At 20.9% G+C, this 21,614-nt stretch overlaps 1 protein-coding gene across 1 annotated transcript in view; it reads left to right on the top strand.

Annotated features, from left to right (window-relative positions):
• The window catches only part of LOC145268837 (membrane-bound transcription factor site-1 protease-like), a 171,063-nt gene that overhangs the window by 100,620 nt on the left and 48,829 nt on the right, over positions 1-21,614 (top strand). The window contains exons 23-25 of the mRNA XM_080124504.1: positions 1,237-1,393; positions 6,172-6,252; positions 9,043-9,086. Coding sequence (XP_079980630.1) covers positions 1,237-1,393; positions 6,172-6,252; positions 9,043-9,086 — 282 coding nt within the window. The remainder of the gene's footprint in view (positions 1-1,236; positions 1,394-6,171; positions 6,253-9,042; positions 9,087-21,614) is intronic.

Genomic DNA, 21,614 nt, shown 5'->3' with positions numbered 1-21,614 from the left:
TACCAGTTATTATAGGTGCTACAGGGCTTATGAAGAAGAACCTGAAGTCCTACCTAACTAATATTCCTGGTGAACCAAGTGGAAAAGAGATCCAGACAATTGCACTTAAGGGAACAGCAAGGATACTAAAAAGAGCTCTCGGTTCGTTTCAATAAAAAGCAAGGTAATGTTGGCAGCTGGTTTGGCTGCCCCATACCCAACGTTACAATCTTCAAAGAAAAAAAAAAAAAAAGAGATGTTGTGAGCCTGGCTCTGCTCTAGCATTATTTTCATAAGGATAAGAGTTAAAAAGCGTACAGTAGGTCAATGGGACAATATCATAGTAATCGTTAGTGTAATTTTGGGAAATTGGACTACTTAAGGGGAACGGCTCATCAAGAACTTGTTTACATTGGACTTGAAGATGACCATATTGTAGTCAGTTGGAAAACAGAAACAGAAGAGAGTTCCACAGGCGTGCAGTTCTAAGAAAGAAACTTTGTTCATGGAATTTACGTTTAGATTTAGGCACAGATAAAGAGTGGGGGAAATTATTGATAGTGGTTTCAGCTAGATTAGTGCTTTTTGTGAAAGTTTGACAAAGGGAGGATCATAGATTGGAGCTCAGACAAGCAGTTGCCATGAAACTAACAATAGAGCAGAGACGGCTTGCAATGTTTCTTCTGTGAGAAAGCGGTTGCAGGGAAGAAAAAAGGGATCCCCCACTAGACTGCAAAGTCTATTTTGAACTCTGTCAGGGTAGGATGAGGTGCTTCTAGCATCTCCTGCCCAGATGTGGTAACAATATTCCATCCTAGGATCTACTTGGCTCTTATACAGGTAGAGAATTGCATCGGCAGTGAGATATCTACTGGAGCAGTAGAACAATCACACCATTTTTTTTCAGCAGCCTTGGCAACAGATTTGATGTACATGTTCCATCTCAGATCAAGAGTAAAGGTCAGACCCAGAAGCTTGTTAAAACATTGAGCCTCTCCAAGACGAGAGCCATTCATTTCAATTGATGCTAGACGAGGGTGGGGTGAGGTTAGGTCAGAGCATTGGTAATGTAAAGATAGAAGCTTCAACATTTTAGTCTTTGAGTTAAAAAAAAAAAAAAATAGGCCTTACTTTTGGAATGGACCTCGTATATCCGTAAGTTTTCCGTGTTGTTTCCTTTTTGAACTGCCCTATTTTGCTTGAGTCTAAAACTACAATTGTAATTTTTCCGTTTTTTTTTTTTTTTTTTTTCTCCAGGAACTTTACTGGTAGTGGATGCTGAGGAAGAATATTTTCCAGAAGAAGTTACGAAACTGAAACGAGACATTGACCATGGTTTGTCTGTGATGATCTTTGCCGATTGGTACAATGTATCTGTGATGCGCAAAGTCAAATTCTACGATGAGAATACGAGGTATGGGGTCGTAACGTTAATGAAAATGTCATACTCCAAAAATCACATAAATTGATCAAGTAGTTTTATCTGTTTTTAAATAAGAAACATTGCTCTGTTTCCTTTTAGACTATTGAAGCTATACATATACGCATGTGAGGACGTGGGGAAATATCAGCAGCTGCAAAGAATGGCTGGCTGTGAAAAGATTAGCAGCAGCAATAGCTGAAAAAAAAGGCATATGCAAATTAGGAAGTGTGAGAAGAAAAATAAGAAAAAAGTGCACCAATCGGCACCAAAGGAGACGAATGTGAAAAGTAAAGATGAGAATGGGCTGGCTGTACCTAGCATGTGGTTGGAAGAAAAAGAAATGTGTGCCAGGCTAAAATGAATAGGTAGCAATGAGAGACTTTTGAAGTGGTGCCGAAAATAACTGTAATGAAAACGTTTTGTGAAAAAGAGAAAAATATCAACCCGGACTTTTATTTATTTATTTTCAGTTTTATTTTTATGATTTACGAAAGTAAAGAGTGGCGACCACGTTACACATTTCCTAAATTCAAAATAAGTTAAATCACAGAAAAATCTTTATGATGTACAAGCCCGTCACGTTAATTTATCGAGTAGTTTTATCTGTTTTTAAGAAAATCAATTTTAAACGATTTCTATCCCCCCCCCCCAGATAGCCGGAATTTAAAAAAAAAAAAGGAACAATAGTCTGCCCTTCAGCTTCAGTTATTGACAGTCAAGTGTGGCGCCACACGCTTCCACTATAACACTTGACTTCCTTTCTCTTTCCTTTTTTTTTCTTTTCACCAAGCGGTTGTACCTGACGCACACGAAAAGAGTTTTTTGTCGTCCAATCTTACAGCATCTTATAGCACGTCCACACGTTCAACAATGACATACATGGACTAACACAAAAATATGTTTACTGTACGAACGTGCAAATTCTTTTCTTCTCCGCTAAATAAATTCTGCGGATTGGAAATATGTAAACCTGATCTTTATTGTTCATTGTTTTTTTTGAATGTGTAAACTGCATGCCGCAACAGGGGTAAAAGAGAAACTAGGTAGGGAAGGAGGGGGGAGGGACTCTGACTTCACGCAATTATCAATAAAGAGAAGGCAAATCCTGGGATGGTGGACCTCCTAGAACTGCACAGAACGAGCATCGCACCACAATCAACAGGAACCAGGTTATTTACAGGAATGGTCTGATCATTGTTTATTCATTTTGGTGTCCCTCTGAGATGTGGGGAAAAAATAGAGAAAGAGAAAGAAGAGACAGATTGAAAGTTACACACATTTTAACCATTTAGATTGCTTTCATGGGCTCCAGGCAGCGTCGGGTAGCCCTGCTAGTAGAAATTGAAACATTTCCATAACATTTCGACTTTAGTCAAAATATAATGATAAATATAGAAAAAAAAAACCCAAAAAACAAAATCTTGCAGTTAATGATGTAGTTGTCCCCCTTGCACTTATCACTAAGTTATCTCCCTTGCTGTTAGATGAATTATCTAAATTACTTCCCCTTGCTATAACCGCGCTGAAAGTGTTTCGGGATTTTAGATTTCTGCGGACAAATTTATCTTTAGTTTACCTTTGACAACTAAATATTTTCGTTTACTAGCCGAATAAAAAAGTTACTAGAGAAACCTACATGATTTTTAGAATATGACTTTGTGACGAGTACATACATCATAAAGATTTTTCTGTATATTTTTTAATAAGTGTAATTCTAAATATACACAGAATTTTATGTTGATACTTGAATGTAAACACATTCGAATTTCCTCAGATGTTTTTTTAAACAGCCCTTGTTAAAAAAAGTATATTTTGTTGAACCTTTTAGTGTTTAAATAATTTGACTTTGCTCGTTTTATTTAAAAAAAAAAAAAATAAAATAAAATTGAAAAGATATTTTTTATGCAGTAATGGGCTTTTGGAATATATCTATGAAAGTGTCCGTCTGTGTACATTTCCAGACACAATAACTCTGTCAATTTTCAGTCTACAGACTTGAAATTTGATATACAGGGTATGGAGATTTGGGAAAATCTTTGTAATCAGTTTTTGGCCAGAAATTTGGCTGTTAAGGGGGTCAACGTTCAACGATTTGACCTATGAGAACTCTACCGAACTCTTCCGCCAATGTTGGGTATAAACAATTGAAAATTTAGATATAGGTTCCTTGGACATGGATCTAACTTAATAACTTTATTTGGACCCAAAACAATAAATGTTAAGGAGTCATAATAGGGGTCAAAGTTATAAAAAAATTTGACCTGCGGTTTCTACCAAATTACTCAGACAATTTTGGGTGTAAACATTTGAAAGTTTACATAAAGGGTATTCAGAGATAGGGCAAGCTTTTTAATCAGTTTGGGTCAAAAATTTGAGCTACTAATATATAAATCTATGTATGTATATTTGCATGTCTGCCTAAAACTTTCGACAGAGGTGACGGATTTTCACAAGATCAGTATCATTTTCAAGCTCGACTCTTCATGTGACAAATATCGAAAAATTGGCTAAAAACATTAATTTCTTCAACCTCAACTGGGCACTTTTCTACAGGGAGGGCTTGCTTTTTTCGGCGATATTTTCGAAAGTCATCCCCTCTTTTTGATTGTCTAGCCTTAATTCAAACCTACGTCACTTCCAGTTTGGCGGTGGTAGTAACAGCAAAATCGTCACTTGTTTTCACATTCTTTTCCTCCTTCGCGGTATAGGTTCGAGCCTGCCTTCCTACTACCACTTTTCTTCTTTTTTTTTTTTTTTTTTTTTTTTTTTGCTCAACACACACCTAAACCCCCTGAGCAATGCCAGGTACGCATGCTAGTGTATATATATATATATATATATATATATATATATATATATAAGGCAAAATGTATGCAAGCATTTTTGTATGTCTGTGAGATAGCTTTTCAGATTGGGGTTCCGCTGTCAGTTAAATTCTGCAAGAAGTTTTCCTATACTTCCGGGATCATAATATCTGAGATTCACCAATGGACACCGTTTCTTTCCTATTTATTGATAGAATTAAAAAAAAATTCCCACAGTGCCATTGTCTCGAGTGTTTGTTTGTCTTTTTCAAATAATGAAGCGAAACTATTCAAATGCAAACAACAGAAAGTGAGATGCTTACCTGGCTCCTGGCCAGGTTTAAAAGCAGCATTCATTTCTGCGCATGATTCTTAAGTTAATTGCCAACTTATTGAATTCATGATCCTCTTTGGCCTGATGGTTAGCATGGAAAACTAATTACCCACTTCTTTCTTTATTTTTTTTATTTTAATCACGTGGAAGCCATTCTTGACATCGCTTCATCCTTGTGCCAAAATCCTCCACCCGCTAGTTTTATATGTTAAAAAAAAAAATGTAAACATTATTTTAAAAAATGTCATCTATATATATATATATATATATATAAACATTATTTTAAAAAATGTCATCTATATATATATATATATATATATATATATATATATATATATATAAACATTATTTTAAAAAATGTCATCTATATATATAAACATTTTAAAAAATGTCATCTATATATAAAAGGCAAAATGTCTGTGTATTTTTGTGTATGTCCACAAAAGGCTATTTTCGTCGGTCGGCCCGCTCATTCTTAAAACTTTTAATATCACGTCTAAATCATAATATCTACGACTTAAGGACGGAGGTCACGGCTATCTTAAATTTGCCCGACTTATACCAGTTATTTTCGAGATATTTTTCCATCGCTGCGTCTTTGAAAAGCGAATGATGAGGCAGGGGAAACAGTAACTGGGTTGCAGCGCAAAACGAGGTCAAACATCACGCGACTTAACTTCCTTGCCCCTGTATATTTCACTTTATAAACCTTCACTTAACACGCTTATCAATTCCTCTCCCCTCGTCGCCGAGATGGCTAGATCTCATGTTTTTTTCCATTTCCTTTCTACCTTTGTGTCAAGGCTTTGGGGTTCAATCCTACTTAAACTTTTTTTTTTCTTTTACAACGTTCTTTTTTTTTACCCCCTCCCCCATAAACACACCTCCAAACACCCGGGCAATGCCAGGTACCCCCTGCTAGTTTTATATAAATTAAAAACAAAATTTGAAGTATATTAAAGTGGCTTTTGCATTCACTTATCTGTAAAAAAAACCAGCAAATTTTTTTTTTTGTTTTTTTTTTCTTAAAAAAAAAAAACAAAACTTGATCCATTTCTATGATTTTTGGAATATACCACCTTCAGACAATGACAAGAAGTTTTGCTACCATGGCAATAATGTTGTAACCAGATCAGGCTGTCTGAAAATATTGGCTTCCTGAGATGAAGGTCCTGGATATGACCTAAAACTATATCCGATGGTAAGGCCCCACCTTGCGGGCCTTGGGGAGTGTGGAGCCACCCTTTAATTGCCATTGCTCCCAGGTCCACTCTGACCCAGAGTGGTAGTACCTGTTAGTCCCAACTATGGGTTAAATAGAATCTGACGTAAAAAAAAATATATACTCCATTAAAAATCGTTCCTCAAAATAACTAGATTCGGCATTGAATAACCGGAAAAAGGTTGATATGCCGTAAAACAAAAACAACCAACCAACCAATCCTGAGATGAAATGCACCTAACAAAATCTAGCCTCTGATTCCGACTCCTAGAAATTACTGATTTTTTGACCATGTTTGGTAATCATTGGTGCAGCGATGTAGATGCGCAGATAAACACAAACATACAAACTTGACTGAAAACATAACCTCCGTATCATTACTACATTGATTTGATGCTGTCCATTTCAGACAATGGTGGATGCCTGATACAGGTGGTGCAAACATTCCAGCTATCAACGACTTGTTGGCTCCGTTGGGTATGGCATTCAGGTAAGTTTCTTTCACTTTGTTTTTCTTAATTTCAATGAAAATTTATTGCCAAGAAATACTTTAAAAGCTTAATCTACTGCACAGTTTAAAAAAATAATTTTGCGATCTAACCACTCTCTAATATTAATAGCACTGTGAGCTTGATTTAGACTTAGGAACTCCTCGTCTTGCAAAGCACAAGGCCATCAAACTATGATCAAATCACACCAGGATAAATTTATTATATTATTAGATGTTCTAATAAAATTATCCTAGTGTTATGGGTGACAGTGTAGTTCCTTTGAGTGTGAAGATAAAAGCTCCTTCTTCTATTTATAACCAATAAAAAATAGAATATCAATCAGGATTAAATATTCTTGGTCAGTAGTTTGATTGCACCATGTTATATTATAAACCCTTTTTAAGAATTCAAAACACAACAACCATTGGTGTAAGCAACAGTCCGTTTTTTTTTATTTCTCTTGTTGTTCTTGCTTATGGTAGATAGAGAGTGGGGGAGCGACAGAGAGAATTATCGTGGCGTCCACTCGGTTGACAATCAAATCTCCAACTACAATCTTTTTCCTTCTGTCACTTTTTCCTGTCAATCTTTTCAAAACATCCACATAACCAGATTCCTTTCTGTTACATTTTTAAATAACAATAACAAGGTCTGTTTATATTTGTGAGAAATATTGAAACAATTCCCGTTTAACTTGTCAATTTCTGACATTTCATCCGCAGACGCGTGCCACATTTTAATTCATGAACATACATATATGTATATACACCTATACACATATATATGTATATACACCTATACACACATATATATATATATATATATATATATACTAGCATGTCAACCCAGCTTAGACTGGGTCATTCGTGTAACAACCATTTGATTCTTAGAATCCTTCTAAGACACTTGAACTCAAACGCATCCAATTTCTATCTTAACTGATTTTGAGTTGCTAAGTTTCAGTAATAGCAGTGTGGACAAGACGTTGCAAATCTTTCTGAGGGTGGACGTTTCTCTAGATTTTGCAAAGCTGGTTAACAGAGACCAATATTTTGTCTCATATGATTGATGAAACGGATTTGAGTATATATCTTCTATTAATAAAGCTATCACAAAGGTATTGGGCAAGATGTTCTAATAAATTAATTTTAGCTTTATGGTTGGCAGTATTTTTGAGTATGAAGTTAAATACTCCTTCCTCTATTTATGCCAAATAAAAAAATAGAATATCAATCAGGATTAAATATTAAAATCAATCGTAAACATAATTTTTATTTATGAAAATATTTCATTAAGAAATACACTTTAAATTAGCTAATGAAAATGCTTAAAATACTTATTACTGATGCATATCAAAAGTTGTCTGTTGAATTTGTTCCCAGTGTTATGGGTAACACTGGGAGGACATCTGAATGTGAGTGTAAAAGATCTGCCTCTTTCCTTTTATTTACGACTGATAAAATATCAATTAGTACAGTAGAACCCTGGGATACATTTTTTTTTTTTTCAGGTTACAATGTGGAATGCAATGTTTTTTCGGTCCATGGTTACTATATTTGCCCTACCTTACGGTGTTATTTATAATGTTATTTGATTATATGCATGAGTATTATATACTGTACCTTCTATATATATAGGCAAAACGGTCGCGCGTGTTTTTGTATGTCCAGCAAAGGCTTTTATCACGGGGGTTCTCGGGGGGGGGGAGAAGGGGAGGTTTACTATGTTTTAGAACTTTTTATATACTCTCTAGATTGTAATATCTACGATTTGCGAACGCTCGTCATCTCTACATTTATTTTGAGCAAGGTTTTTTTAAAAAAAAAAACCTGGTTTCCAGTGTTTGTTTGTCTATTTCGTATAAAGTGAAACTGAATAATCAAATCAACTCGCTGGCCTTTGTGATTGGCACATCTTGAAAGCAATCAGCTTTGATCAATGTGGGGGAAAACTCTTCATATCAGACATTTACTATTCATTTGAGAGCTCTCCCTTTTTCGAGGGGAGCTTGGTTTTCCCAACATCGTGAGGAAACAAATAAATGAAACAGCAGAAAGCTGAACTGGCCTTCAGCCAATGCTTATTTATGCACCTTCGTATTCACTTAGCAAGTCAATTTTTTGATTGACATCGCTAAATTTGAATGCTTTTCATTTCCTATGGTTTTGTAGCGTAGCGGTAAAATGTCACGTTTTCTTTCACTTTCTTTTCCGCCTTCGGGTTCGTCACGGGTTCGAGCCTCCCTCCCTACTAACACCACTTTTTTTTTTTTTTTTACACCTCCAGACACCCAGGCAACGCTGGGTACCCCTGCTGGTTAAAAATAAAATCAAAATAAATACTATTAAAATATTTTTTAAAATACTATTAAAATATTTTTTTAAATACTATTAAAAATATTTTTTGTAAATATTAAAAATAAAATCGAAACAAATAAAATTTTCTGAAATTGCATCATTTTGTTGATACAAGAATTATATCATTTGCATTGAACTACTCGAAATTAAATTAAAAAAACTTATTGGCACTTCTACACTATTGGGACGAGATTTCAGAAACTAATACTGAATTTCACATAAAAACAATGGTATCTACATATTCCTCAAAAATTACGGAAATCGATGAGGTAGAAAATAATTTAAGCAAATAAATATAGAATTTGATGGAAACGATCGTAAAACACAGGAGAATTTAACAAGGAAGTAATTTTCTTTTTACACCTTCAAACACCTGGACAATGCTGAGTACCCCCCTGCTAGTGTGTAATAATATTTTTTTTCTATTTTCAGTGATAAAGTCTTTGAAGGAGATATTTCCCTTGGTGACCACGAATGTAAGTAACTATGGCTTGAATCATTTTGACACATTTTCTTTTCTATATATATAAAACTCAAATCGTCTTGCTTGGGCATTGAAACTGTCCATCCACTTCTGTTTTATGAGTTACGGTTTACAGCTTCCAGTTTCAGAAATATTTGCACAAATAAATAAAAACAAAGCCGTAATAGCTTTTTTTTTTTTTTTTTTTCAAATCGACAATTTATGGGATCGTATTCTTTCTTATTTTATTTTTCAATAGATTTATACATTTTATTTTTAAATAGATTTATACATTTTATTTTTAAATAGATTTATACATTTTATTTTTAAATAGATTTATACATTTTATTTTTAAATAGATTTATACATTTTATTTTTAAATAGATTGATACATTTTATTTTTAAATAGATTTATACATTTTATTTTTAAATAGATTGATACATTTTATTTTTAAATAGATTGATACATTTTATTTTTAAATAGATTGATACATTTTATTTTTAAATAGATTGATACATTTTATTTTTAAATAGATTTATGCATTTTATTTTTAAATAGATTTATACATTTTATTTTTAAATAGATTTATGCATTTTATTTTTAAATAGATTGATACATTTTATTTTTAAATAGATTGATACATTTTATTTTTAAATAGATTGATACATTTTATTTTTAAATAGATTGATACATTTTATTTTTAAATAGATTGATACATTTTATTTTTAAATAGATTGATACATTTTATTTTTAAATAGATTGATACATTTTATTTTTAAATAGATTGATACATTTTATTTTTAAATAGATTGATACATTTTATTTTTAAATAGATTGATACATTTTATTTTTAAATAGATTTATACATTTTATTTTTAAATAGATTTATACATTTTATTTTTAAATAGATTGATACATTTTATTTTTAAATAGATTTATACATTTTATTTTTACATAGATTTATACATTTTATTTTTAAATAGATTTATGCATTTTATTTTTAAATAGATTGATACATTTTATTTTTAAATAGATTTATACATTTTATTTTTAAATAGATTTATACATTTTATTTTTAAATAGATTTATACATTTTATTTTTAAATAGATTGATACATTTTATTTTTAAATAGATTGATACATTTTATTTTTAAATAGATTGATACATTTTATTTTTAAATAGATTTATACATTTTATTTTTAAATAGATTGATACATTTTATTTTTAAATAGATTTATGCATTTTATTTTTAAATAGATTGATACATTTTATTTTTAAATAGATTGATACATTTTATTTTTAAATAGATTGATACATTTTATTTTTAAATAGATTGATACATTTTATTTTTAAATAGATTGATACATTTTATTTTTAAATAGATTGATACATTTTATTTTTAAATAGATTGATACATTTTATTTTTAAATAGATTGATACATTTTATTTTTAAATAGATTGATACATTTTATTTTTAAATAGATTTATGCATTTTATTTTTAAATAGATTGATACATTTTATTTTTAAATAGATTGATACATTTTATTTTTAAATAGATTGATACATTTTATTTTTAAATAGATTGATACATTTTATTTTTAAATAGATTGATACATTTTATTTTTAAATAGATTGATACATTTTATTTTTAAATAGATTGATACATTTTATTTTTAAATAGATTGATACATTTTATTTTTAAATAGATTGATACATTTTATTTTTAAATAGATTGATACATTTTATTTTTAAATAGATTGATACATTTTATTTTTAAATAGATTGATACATTTTATTTTTAAATAGATTTATACATTTTATTTTTAAATAGATTAATGCATTTTATTTTTAAATAGATTTATACATTTTATTTTTAAATAGATTTATACATTTTATTTTTAAATAGATTTCTACATTTTATTTTTAAATAGATTTCTACATTTTATTTTTAAATAGATTGATACATTTTATTTTTAAATAGATTGATACATTTTATTTTTAAATAGATTTATACATTTTATTTTTAAATAGATTTATACATTTTATTTTTAAATAGATTGATTCATTTTATTTTTAAATAGATACATTTTATTTTTAAATAGATTGATACATTTTATTTTTAAATAGATTTCTACATTTTATTTTTAAATAGATTTATACATTTTATTTTTAAATAGATTGATACATTTTATTTTTAAATAGATTGATACATTTTATTTTTAAATAGATTTATACATTTTATTTTTAAATAGATTTCTACATTTTATTTTTAAATAGATTTATACATTTTATTTTTAAATAGATTTATACATTTTATTTTTAAATAGATTTATACATTTTATTTTTAAATAGATTTATACATTTTATTTTTAAATAGATTGATACATTTTATTTTTAAATAGATTTATACATTTTATTTTTAAATAGATTTCTACATTTTATTTTTAAATAGATTTATACATTTTATTTTTAAATAGATTTATACATTTTATTTTTAAATAGATACATTTTATTTTTAAATAGATTTATACATTTTATTTTTAAATAGATTTATACATTTTATTTTTAAATAGATTTATACATTTTATTTTTAAATAGATTTATACATTTTATTTTTAAATAGATACATTTTATTTTTAAATAGATACATTTTATTTTTAAATAGATTGATACATTTTATTTTTAAATAGATTGATTCATTTTATTTTTAAATAGATACATTTTATTTTTAAATAGATTTCTACATTTTATTTTTAAATAGATTGATACATTTTATTTTTAAATAGATTGATACATTTTATTTTTAAATAGATTTATACATTTTATTTTTAAATAGATTTATACATTTTATTTTTAAATAGATTTCTACATTTTATTTTTAAATAGATTTCTACATTTTATTTTTAAATAGATTTCTACATTTTATTTTTAAATAGATTTCTACATTTTATTTTTAAATAGATTTCTACATTTTATTTTTAAATAGATTGATTCATTTTATTTTTAAATAGATACATTTTATTTTTAAATAGATTGATACATTTTATTTTTAAATAGATTTATACATTTTATTTTTAAATAGATTGATACATTTTATTTTTAAATAGATTGATACATTTTATTTTTAAATAGATTGATACATTTTATTTTTAAATAGATTGATACATTTTATTTTTAAATAGATTGATACATTTTATTTTTAAATAGATTTATACATTTTATTTTTAAATAGATGTACACATTTTATTTTTAAATAGATTGATTCATTTTATTTTTAAATAGATTTCTACATTTTATTTTTAAATAGATTGATTCATTTTATTTTTAAATAGATACATTTTATTTTTAAATAGATTGATACATTTTATTTTTAAATAGATTGATACATTTTATTTTTAAATAGATTGATACATTTTATTTTTAAATAGATTGATACATTTTATTTTTAAATAGATTTATACATTTTATTTTTAAATAGATTGATACATTTTATTTTTAAATAGATTGATTCATTTTATTTTTAAATAGATTTATACATTTTATTTTTAAATAGATTTATACATTTTATTTTTAAATAGATTGATACATTTTATTTTTAAATAGATTTATACATTTTATTTTTAAATAGATTTATACATTTTATTTTTAAATAGATTTATACATTTTATTTTTAAATAGATTGATACATTTTATTTTTAAATAGATTGATACATTTTATTTTAAATAGATTGATACATTTTATTTTTAAATAGATTGATACATTTTATTTTAAATAGATTTATACATTTTATTTTTAAATAGATTTATACATTTTATTTTTAAATAGATTTATACATTTTATTTTTAAATAGATTTCTACATTTTATTTTTAAATAGATTGATTCATTTTATTTTTAAATAGATTTATACATTTTATTTTTAAATAGATTGATTCATTTTATTTTTAAATAGATTGATTCATTTTATTTTTAAATTGATACATTTTATTTTTTAATAGATTGATTCATTTTATTTTTAAATAGATTTATACATTTTATTTTTAAATAGATTGATTCATTTTATTTTTAAATAGATTTATACATTTTATTTTTAATAGATTGATTCATTTTATTTTTAAATAGATTTATACATTTTATTTTTAAATAGATTTATTCATTTTATTTTTAAATAGATTTATACATTTTATTTTTAAATAGATTTATTCATTTTATTTTTAAATAGATTTATACATTTTATTTTTAAATAGATTTATTCATTTTATTTTTAAATAGATTTATACATTTTATTTTTAAATAGATTGATTCATTTTATTTTTTAATAGATTGATTCATTTTATTTTTTAATAGATTTATACATTTTATTTTTAAATAGATTGATTCATTTTATTTTTAAATAGATTGATTCATTTTATTTTTAAATAGATTGATTCATTTTATTTTTAAATAGATTGATTCATTTTATTTTTAAATAGATTTATTCATTTTATTTTTAAATAGATTGATTCATTTTATTTTTAAATAGATACATTTTATTTTTAAATAGATTGATTCATTTTATTTTTTAATAGATTGATTCATTTTATTTTTAAATAGATTCATTCATTTAATTTTTAAATAGATTTATTCATTTTATTTTTAAATAGATTTATACATTTTATTTTTAAATAGATTGATTCATTTTATTTTTAAATAGATTTATACATTTTATTTTTAAATAGATTTATTCATTTTATTTTTAAATAGATTGATTCATTTTATTTTTAAATAGATTTATACATTTTATTTTTAAATAGATTGATTCATTTTATTTTTAAATAGATTGATTCATTTTATTTTTTAATAGATTTATTCATTTTATTTTTAAATAGATTTATACATTTTATTTTTAAATAGATTTATACATTTTATTTTTAAATAGATTTATACATTTTATTTTTAAATAGATTTATTCATTTTATTTTTAAATAGATTTATACATTTTATTTTTAAATAGATTGATACATTTTATTTATAAATAGATTTATACATTTTATTTTTAAATAGATTGATACATTTTATTTTTAAATAGATTGATTCATTTTATTTTTAAATAGATTTATTCATTTTATTTTTAAATAGATTGATTCATTTTATTTTTAAATAGATTTATTCATTTTATTTTTAAATAGATTGATTCATTTTATTTTTAAATAGATTGATACATTTTATTTTTAAATAGATTTACACATTTTATTTTTAAATAGATTTATGCATTTTATTGTTAAATAGATTGATTCATTTTATTTTTAAATAGATTTATACATTTTATTTTTAAATAGATTGATACATTTTATTTTTAAATAGATTGATACATTTTATTTTTAAATAGATTGATACATTTTATTTTTAAATAGATTGATACATTTTATTTTTAAATAGATTGATACATTTTATTTTTAAATAGATTGATACATTTTATTTTTAAATAGATTGATACATTTTATTTTTAAATAGATTTATACATTTTATTTTTAAATAGATTTATACATTTTATTTTTAAATAGATTTATTCATTTTATTTTTAAATAGATTGATACATTTTATTTTTAAATAGATTTATACATTTTATTTTTAAATAGATTTATACATTTTATTTTTAAATAGATTTATACATTTTATTTTTAAATAGATTTATACATTTTATTTTTAAATAGATTTATACATTTTATTTTTAAATAGATTGATACATTTTATTTTTAAATAGATTTATACATTTTATTTTTAAATAGATTGATACATTTTATTTTTAAATAGATTGATACATTTTATTTTTAAATAGATTTATACATTTTATTTTTAAATAGATTGATACATTTTATTTTTAAATAGATTTATACATTTTATTTTTAAATAGATTGATACATTTTATTTTTAAATAGATTTATACATTTTATTTTTAAATAGATTGATACATTTTATTTTTAAATAGATTGATACATTTTATTTTTAAATAGATTGATACATTTTATTTTTAAATAGATTTATACATTTTATTTTTAAATAGATTGATACATTTTATTTTTAAATAGATTGATACATTTTATTTTTAAATAGATTGATACATTTTATTTTTAAATAGATTGATACATTTTATTTTTAAATAGATTTATACATTTTATTTTTAAATAGATTTATACATTTTATTTTTAAATAGATTTATACATTTTATTTTTAAATAGATTGATACATTTTATTTTAAAATAGATTTATACATTTTATTTTTAAATAGATTGATACATTTTATTTTTAAATAGATTTATACATTTTATTTTTAAATAGATTGATTCATTTTATTTTTAAATAGATACATTTTATTTTTTAATAGATTGATTCATTTTATTTTTAAATAGATTGATTCATTTTATTTTTAAATAGATTTATACATTTTATTTTTAAATAGATTTCTACATTTTATTTTTAAATAGATTGATTCATTTTATTTTTAAATAGATTGATACATTTTATTTTTAAATAGATTGATACATTTTATTTTTAAATAGATTTATACATTTTATTTTTAAATAGATTTATACATTTTATTTTTAAATAGATTTATACATTTTATTTTTAAATAGATTTATACATTTTATTTTTAAATAGATTTATACATTTTATTTTTAAATAGATTGATACATTTTATTTTTTAATAGATTGATTCATTTTATTTTTTAATAGATTGATTCATTTTATTTTTTAATAGATTGATTCATTTTATTTTTAAATAGATTGATTCATTTTATTTTTAAATAGATTGATTCATTTTATTTTTAAATAGATTGATTCATTTTATTTTTAAATAGATTGATTCATTTTATTTTTAAATAGATTGATTCATTTTATTTTTAAATAGATTGATTCATTTTATTTTTAAATAGATTGATTCATTTTATTTTTAAATAGATTGATTCATTTTATTTTTAAATAGATACATTTTATTTTTAAATAGATTTATTCATTTTATTTTTAAATAGATTGATTCATTTTATTTTTAAATAGATTGATTCATTTTATTTTTAAATAGATACATTTTATTTTTAAATAGATTTATTCATTTTATTTTTAAATAGATTGATTCATTTTATTTTTAAATAGATTGATTCATTTTATTTTTAAATAGATTGATTCATATTATTTTTTAATAGATTTATTCATTTTATTTTTAAATAGATTGATACATTTTATTTTTAAATAGATTTATACATTTTATTTTTAAATAGATTGATACATTTTATTTTTAAATAGATTTATACATTTTATTTTTAAATAGATTGATTCATTTTATTTTTAAATAGATTGATTCATTTTATTTTTAAATAGATTGATTCATTTTATTTTTAAATAGATTGATTCATTTTATTTTTAAATAGATTTATACATTTTATTTTTAAATAGATTTATACATTTTATTTTTAAATAGATTTATACATTTTATTTTTTAATAGATTTATTCATTTTATTTTTAAATAGATTGATACATTTTATTTTTAAATAGATTTATTCATTTTATTTTTAAATAGATTTATTCATTTTATTTTTAAATAGATTGATTCATTTCATTTTTAAATAGATTTATTCATTTTATTTTTAAATAGATACATTTTATTTTTTAATAGATTTATTCATTTTATTTTTAAATAGATTGATACATTTTATTTTTAAATAGATTTATTCATTTTATTTTTAAATAGATTGATACATTTTATTTTTAAATAGATTTATTCATTTTATTTTTAAATAGATTTATTCATTTTATTTTTAAATAGATTTATTCATTTTATTTTTAAATAGATTTATTCATTTTATTTTTAAATAGATTTATTCATTTTATTTTTAAATAGATTGATTCATTTCATTTTTAAATAGATTTATTCATTTTATTTTTAAATAGATTTATACATTTTATTTTTAAATAGATTGATTCATTTTATTTTTAAATAGATACATTTTATTTTTTAATAGATTGATTCATTTTATTTTTAAATAGATTGATTCATTTTATTTTTAAATAGATTTATACATTTTATTTTTAAATAGATTGATACATTTTATTTTTAAATAGATTGATACATTTTATTTTTAAATAGATTTATTCATTTTATTTTTAAATAGATTGATACATTTTATTTTTAAATAGATTGATTCATTTCATTTTTAAATAGATTGATTCATTTTGTTTTTAAATAGATTGATTCATTTTATTTTTAAATAGATTGATACATTTTATTTTTAAATAGATTTATACATTTTATTTTTAAATAGATTGATTCATTTTATTTTTAAATAGATTGATTCATTTTATTTTTAAATAGATTGATTCATTTTATTTTTAAATAGATTTATTCATTTTATTTTTAAATAGATTGATACATTTTATTTTTAAATAGATTGATTCATTTTATTTTTAAATAGATTGATACATTTTATTTTTAAATAGATTGATACATTTTATTTTTAAATAGATTTATTCATTTTATTTTTAAATAGATTGATTCATTTCATTTTTAAATAGATTTATTCATTTTATTTTTAAATAGATTGATACATTTCATTTTTAAATAGATTTATTCATTTTATTTTTAAATAGATACATTTTATTTTTTAATAGATTTATTCATTTTATTTTTAAATAGATTGATACATTTTATTTTTAAATAGATTTATTCATTTTATTTTTAAATAGATTGATTCATTTCATTTTTAAATAGATTGATTCATTTCATTTTTAAATAGATTGATTCATTTCATTTTTAAATAGATTGATTCATTTCATTTTTAAATAGATTGATTCATTTCATTTTTAAATAGATTGATTCATTTCATTTTTAAATAGATTTATTCATTTTATTTTTAAATAGATTGATTCATTTTATTTTTAAATAGATTGATTCATTTTATTTTTAAATAGATTGATTCATTTTATTTTTAAATAGATTTATTCATTTTATTTTTAAATAGATTGATTCATTTTATTTTTTAATAGATTGATTCATTTTATTTTTAAATAGATTTATTCATTTTATTTTTAAATAGATTTATTCATTTTATTTTTAAATAGATTGATACATTTTATTTTTAAATAGATTGATTCATTTTATTTTTAAATAGATTGATTCATTTCATTTTTAAATAGATTTATTCATTTTATTTTTAAATAGATTTATTCATTTTATTTTTAAATAGATTGATACATTTTATTTTTAAATAGATTGATTCATTTCATTTTTAAATAGATTGATTCATTTCATTTTTAAATAGATTGATTCATTTTATTTTTAAATAGATTTAGTCATTTTATTTTTAAATAGATTGATACATTTTATTTTTTAATAGATTGATTCATTTTATTTTTTAATAGATTTATACATTTTATTTTTAAATAGATTGATTCATTTTATTTTTAAATAGATTGATTCATTTTATTTTTAAATAGATTGATTCATTTTATTTTTAAATAGATTGATTCATTTTATTTTTAAATAGATACATTTTATTTTTAAATAGATTTATACATTTTATTTTTAAATAGATTTATTCATTTTATTTTTAAATAGATTTATTCATTTTATTTTTAAATAGATTTATTCATTTTATTTTTAAATAGATTTATTCATTTTATTTTTAAATAGATTTATACATTTTATTTTTAAATAGATTTATACATTTTATTTTTAAATAGATTGATTCATTTTATTTTTAAATAGATTGATTCATTTTATTTTTAAATAGATACATTTTATTTTTAAATAGATTTATTCATTTTATTTTTAAATAGATTTATTCATTTTATTTTTAAATAGATTGATTCATTTTATTTTTAAATAGATTGATTCATTTTATTTTTAAATAGATTTATTCATTTTATTTTTAAATAGATTTATTCATTTTATTTTTAAATAGATTTATTCATTTTATTTTTAAATAGATTTATACATTTTATTTTTAAATAGATTTATTCATTTTATTTTTAAATAGATTGATACATTTTATTTTTAAATAGATTTATTCATTTTATTTTTAAATAGATTTATTCATTTTATTTTTAAATAGATTGATACATTTTATTTTTAAATAGATTGATACATTTTATTTTTAAATAGATTTATACATTTTATTTTTAAATAGATTTATACATTTTATTTTTAAATAGATTTATACATTTTATTTTTAAATAGATTGATACATTTTATTTTTAAATAGATTGATACATTTTATTTTTAAATAGATTGATACATTTTATTTTTAAATAGATTGATACATTTTATTTTTAATTAGATTGATACATTTTATTTTTAAATAGATTGATTCATTTTATTTTTAAATAGATTGATTCATTTTATTTTTAAATAGATACATTTTATTTTTAAATAGATTGATTCATTTTATTTTTAAATAGATTGATTCATTTTATTTTTAAATAGATTTATGCATTTTATTTTTAAATAGATTTATACATTTTATTTTTAAATAGATTTATTCATTTTATTTTTAAATAGATTTATACATTTTATTTTTAAATAGATTTATACATTTTATTTTTAAATAGATTTATACATTTTATTTTTAAATAGATTTATACATTTTATTTTTAAATAGATTTATACATTTTATTTTTAAATAGATACATTTTATTTTTAAATAGATTGATACATTTTATTTTTAAATAGATTGATTCATTTTATTTTTAAATAGATACATTTTATTTTTTAATAGATTGATACATTTTATTTTTAAATAGATTGATACATTTAATTTTTAAATAGATTTATACATTTTATTTTTAAATAGATTGATACATTTTATTTTTAAATAGATTTATTCATTTTATTTTTAAATAGATTGATTCATTTTATTTTTAAATAGATTTATTCATTTTATTTTTAAATAGATTTATTCATTTTATTTTTAAATAGATTGATACATTTTATTTTTAAATAGATTGATACATTTTATTTTTAAATAGATTGATACATTTTATTTTTAAATAGATTTATACATTTTATTTTTAAATAGATTGATTCATTTTATTTTTAAATAGATTGATACATTTTATTTTTTAATAGATTTATACATTTTATTTTTTAATAGATTTATACATTTTATTTTTAAATAGATTTATGCATTTTATTTTTAAATAGATTTATTCATTTTATTTTTAAATAGATTTATACATTTTATTTTTAAATAGATTTATGCATTTTATTTTTAAATAGATTTATACATTTTATTTTTAAATAGATTTATGCATTTTATTTTTAAATAGATTTATACATTTTATTTTTAAATAGATTTATTCATTTTATTTTTAAATAGATTTATACATTTTATTTTTAAATAGATTTATGCATTTTATTTTTAAATAGATTTATTCATTTTATTTTTAAATAGATTTATACATTTTATTTTTAAATAGATTTATGCATTTTTTTTTTTAAATAGATTTATACATTTTATTTTTAAATAGATTTATACATTTTATTTTTAAATAGATTTATTCATTTTATTTTTAAATAGATTTATACATTTTATTTTTAAATAGATTTATTCATTTTATTTTTAAATAGATTTATTCATTTTATTTTTAAATAGATTTATACATTTTATTTTTAAATAGATTTATGCATTTTATTTTTAAATAGATTTCTACATTTTATTTTTAAATAGATTGATACATTTTATTTTTAAATAGATTTATTCATTTTATTTTTAAATAGATTTATACATTTTATTTTTAAATAGATTGATACATTTTATTTTTAAATAGATTGATACATTTTATTTTTAAATAGATTTATTCATTTTATTTTTAAATAGATTTATACATTTTATTTTTAAATAGATTTATACATTTTATTTTTAAATAGATACATTTTATTTTTAAATAGATTTATACATTTTATTTTTAAATAGATTTATTCATTTTATTTTTAAATAGATTTATACATTTTATTTTTAAATAGATTTATACATTTTATTTTTAAATAGATTTATACATTTTATTTTTAAATAGATTGATACATTTTATTTTTAAATAGATTTATACAGTTTATTTTTAAATAGATTTATTCATTTTAAATTTAAATAGATTTATACATTTTATTTTTAAATAGATTTATACATTTTATTTTTAAATAGATTTATACATTTTATTTTTAAATAGATTTATACATTTTATTTTTAAATAGATTTATTCATTTTATTTTTAAATAGATTTATTCATTTTATTTTTAAATAGATTTATACATTTTATTTTTAAATAGATTGATACATTTTATTTATAAATAGATTGATACATTTTATTTTTAAATAGATTGATACATTTTATTTTTAAATAGATTGATTCATTTTATTTTTAAATAGATTTATACATTTTATTTTTAAATAGATTGATACATTTTATTTTTAAATAGATTGATACATTTTATTTTTAAATAGATTTATACATTTTATTTTTAAATAGATTTATTCATTTTATTTTTAAATAGATTTATACATTTTATTTT

This window comes from Euprymna scolopes, chromosome 44 (genome assembly GCF_053919585.1).
Source record: "Euprymna scolopes isolate OS-2025 chromosome 44, ASM5391958v1, whole genome shotgun sequence".
Taxonomy (NCBI): Eukaryota; Metazoa; Mollusca; class Cephalopoda; order Sepiida; family Sepiolidae; genus Euprymna; species Euprymna scolopes.
Note: the sequence above shows the minus strand (reverse complement) of the source record. Positions and strands in the feature narration are given on the sequence as shown.